Source organism: Haliotis asinina, chromosome 12 (assembly GCF_037392515.1).
Source record: "Haliotis asinina isolate JCU_RB_2024 chromosome 12, JCU_Hal_asi_v2, whole genome shotgun sequence".
In the NCBI taxonomy this organism is placed as follows: domain Eukaryota; kingdom Metazoa; phylum Mollusca; class Gastropoda; order Lepetellida; family Haliotidae; genus Haliotis; species Haliotis asinina.
This window is the reverse complement of record NC_090291.1, coordinates 3,317,656-3,321,451: the sequence shown is the minus strand read 5'-3', so window position 1 is coordinate 3,321,451 and position 3,796 is coordinate 3,317,656. Positions and strand designations below refer to the sequence as shown.

The 3,796-nt window shown below is 45.4% G+C and overlaps 1 protein-coding gene across 1 annotated transcript; it reads left to right on the top strand.

The window, feature by feature from the left end:
- The first annotated feature begins 436 nt into the window (after window positions 1-436).
- LOC137258658 (cytochrome P450 1A1-like) lies at window positions 437-1,978 on the top strand. The gene has a single exon (XM_067796355.1). The coding sequence runs from the start codon at window positions 437-439 to the stop codon at window positions 1,976-1,978; it is 1,542 nt and encodes a 513-aa protein (XP_067652456.1).
- Window positions 1,979-3,796: the final 1,818 nt, after the last annotated feature.

Genomic DNA, 3,796 nt, shown 5'->3' with positions numbered 1-3,796 from the left:
TTTGTCGTCTGACTCTCCAAGTGTCGACAGAGTAATGGCTAGCTGTGGACAGCGCCAGTAACAGAGGTTACTGCACGAGCGATGTCAACCTACTCAAGAGGATCTACTAGATCACTAACCTTGAGGGTTACATCACTGTATTGATGGTGTAATCTATCATTCGGTGACTGGACACTTACCGCGTTAGCAGTTGCATCTATAGACGTCGCGTCGTGACAGAACGTTGCGTATTCGTGTTATGCATCAAGTAAAGACGTGAAAGCTACTTAAAGGATTACATGGAGTGACAGGCGGCCAAGAAGGAGCCCACGAAGGAGAGATGTCCCCAGTCACCAAGAGGTGCATGAAGTGAGTTACTATGTTCGGTATCTTTGCCACATTGATTTAACGGATCAGAAGCTCTGTCAGTCTTAAAGAAGGACGTGTATTTTCAATCATGTTTGGAGCAGTTGCATCTTTCTTCGACGTGCATCTATCGTCATTGTCCCCGCTCCTCTGCGTGTGTGTAATAATCTTACTGGCTTGTTTTATATTGAGCCGGTCCCCAGCGGGAAAAGGGGACAATGCTCCCCCAGGGCCCTGGGGCTGGCCTGTGATTGGCAATCTCCCTCAACTCGGTAAGAAGCCTCACGTCACATTAACGCAGCTCAGGAAGAAATACGGCGACGTCTACAAGATAACTCTTGGCAGTCGACAGACAGTTGTTTTGAATGGACTTTATACAATCAAACAGGCGCTCGTAAAACAAGCCGAGGAGTTTGCTGGTAGACCCGACTTTTACTCCTTCAAATTCATAGGAAACGGGAAGAGCATGGGTTTCGGCGACTATGGCCCGCGGTGGAAGATGCATCGACGTCTGGCGCAAAACGCTTTGGCTGGATGCATCAACAAGAAAACCAATCCGATTGAGGAATCTATCGTTTCCGAAGCGGGGGTGTTGGTTTCTAACCTCCTGGCATCAAACGGTGCTCCTATAAACCCCCACAACGAGATCTACTTATCGGTTGGAAATATCATATGTGCATTGTGTTTTGGTAAACGATACAAACGGGATGACCCTGATTTCTTACAACTTATAAGAATGAACGATGAGTTTATGGCGTTTGCTGGGGCCGGTAACCCCGTCGATATTATGCCGTGGGTTAGGTTCTTCACGTTCCGTTCATTCAACACCTTTGTGGGTATCCTGAACACTATGACAGCCTTCTGCGTCAAGAAACAGAAGGAGCACCTTGACACCTACGACCCCGCCGTTGCCCGGGACGTCACCGACCTCCTCATCCGCGCTGTTCAGGAGACACCAGATGAAGAGAAGGAGGCGGTGGGTTTGACGGATGAGCACATCTTAACAACGGTTCAAGAACTCATCGGTGCAGGCTTTGATACAATAGCTAGTACTCTGCAGTGGAGTGTTCTGTTCATGATGGCTTATCCTGATCACCAAGACAAAGTTTACGAAGAGATCAGTTCTCACGTTGCTCACACCGGAACGCTAGATCTGGAGGACATGAACAATCTTCCATTCACGGAGGCCTGCCTTTTGGAGATAATGCGTCACTCTTGCATCTTCCCTTTTGCCCTGCCGCACAGCACAACAAAGGACACGTCACTGAAGAATTACCACATCGCCAATAAAACGCTGATCTTTGTCAACATGTGGTCTGTCAGCCATGACGAGGACCTGTTTCCTGACCCAGACAGGTTTGATCCCTACCGTTTCCTTGACGACACTGGACGCCGAATTGATAAGGCAAAAACTGAATTGTTCCTCCCGTTTGGAGTCGGGCGTCGACGATGTCCCGGGGAACAGTTAGCAAAGATGGAACTGTTTCTGTTCTTTGCTACAATGATGCTGAAATGTAAGTTCGAGAGCCCGTTAGGCGACGCTCCGGTGATCGACAGCAAATATGGCCTTACTCTCAAGCCCGTGGACTTCGAGGTAGTTGTTACCAAAAGACAGCCAAAGGATAACAATTGAGTAGTGACCGTTAGGTAGCAAAGGGACAAGTGAGTAGTTACCATGAGGTTGCCAAAGGACATCACATTAACAGGTGGAACAGACATGTCCTATTGGCAGCTATTTATGTAAGATATACCATAGTATATTGATAATGGATATGAAGACGATGAACTGACATCGAATTTTATTTACATGTATGTACTGAAATTGGAGATATTGATGTGTTGATACACAGACGTCGGATACACCACCTTCATGCCGAAGTTGGATTTACCAACAAAATACCAAAGTCGGATATGCCGATGTTGGATATACCAAATATATACAAAGGTCGGATATGCCGATGTTGGATATACCAACCATATAACCAAAGTCGGATATGCCGAAGTCGAATATGTATGTGCTTACTTATCAGTTTGTGTGTAACTAGTTTTATGCATTATGAAGTTTGTTCTGTCCATTTGACTGCGGTAGAATCTGATGTTAATAAACATATCCTCATTAAACATAATCGTCTTGTATTTATTTAACACAAAGCCACGAGGAACAGATGTGTCAAGAGTGGTTGAGTGTGGTTTTACGCCCTTTCAAGCAATATTCCAGCAATATCATGGACCGGGACATCAGAAATGGGCTTCAAACATTGCACCCACGTGTGCAGAGATGGTAGGCGCAAACAACCTTATTTATTTGGGCACGCTAGGGTTTAACTTAGATTTAGAGCTTATGGATACCATCAGGGTGGGTGCTAGAGTTAGGTTTATTTCCACCCTGATGGTAGTTTTGGGTGCAGTTTTCGTTTGTGCGTGTGCGAGGTTTATGTGCAGAGGTGGTAAGGGCAAATATTCGCATGTTAGGCACCTATTTGGGCACATTTTGGCCTATGTCGGCACGTTAGTGCAGGGCAGGAGGGGTGCGCTTTTCATTTGTGCGTGTGCGGGGGTTATGCTCTGATGTCGCAAGCGCAAAAACCACACGCTGGGCGCTGTTTGGGGCACGTTTTGGCTCTATTTTGAATGCATAGGACTGCATCTAGGGTTATCGTGATTTTGGCTAAGCCCGCGGCAATTAGTATGACGATGCATGGAAGGAATGTTGGGAGGGGTGCGCTTTTTCGTTTGTGCGTGTGCGGCGGTTATGTTCTGATGTTGCAAGAGCAAAGATCCGCATGCTGGGCACTTATTTGGGCACGTTTCGGCCTATGTCGGCACGCGAGGGTTTGGAGTAGATTTGGAGTTAATGGATACTGTTCGGGTAGGTGCTAGGGTTAGGTTTATTTCCACCCTGACGGTAGATCTGTGTGCAGTTATCGTTTGTACGAGTGCTCCAAACCACACCATGAATTATAATCAATTGATCTGAAATAAAACCTGAAATGTTGGGAAATGTGAATTTGTCGCTTTTGCCTTGAACGAATCGTAAACAATATGTTCGATTTTGGAGACTGACACCAGTTACTCTGTTACTACAAATAATATTACAAAATATGTGTACCTTTCTACATGAAATTTTGACGATAAATCTGTCTATGACCTTTGATATACATATTACATCGTGCTGACAAAGGGTGACAGAACGGATAAAAAAAACACAACATTATCCGAAATTTGAGAGATGAGTTACTGTAGTTTTCCCATACTAGTGTGAGTATATATCAAGTAATATATGTCAGATTGAAGTTGAATTTATTGGGATATACTGTAAGTTATTCACCATGATCTGAAGACAATGCACTGTCGATACCTGTCACTCACAAGACAAGCGTGAAGCTGTCAGTTTCACGTGCAGCATGGGAGACTCACTAGACTGCTGGCGTGGACGCATTGGCTGTTTTTG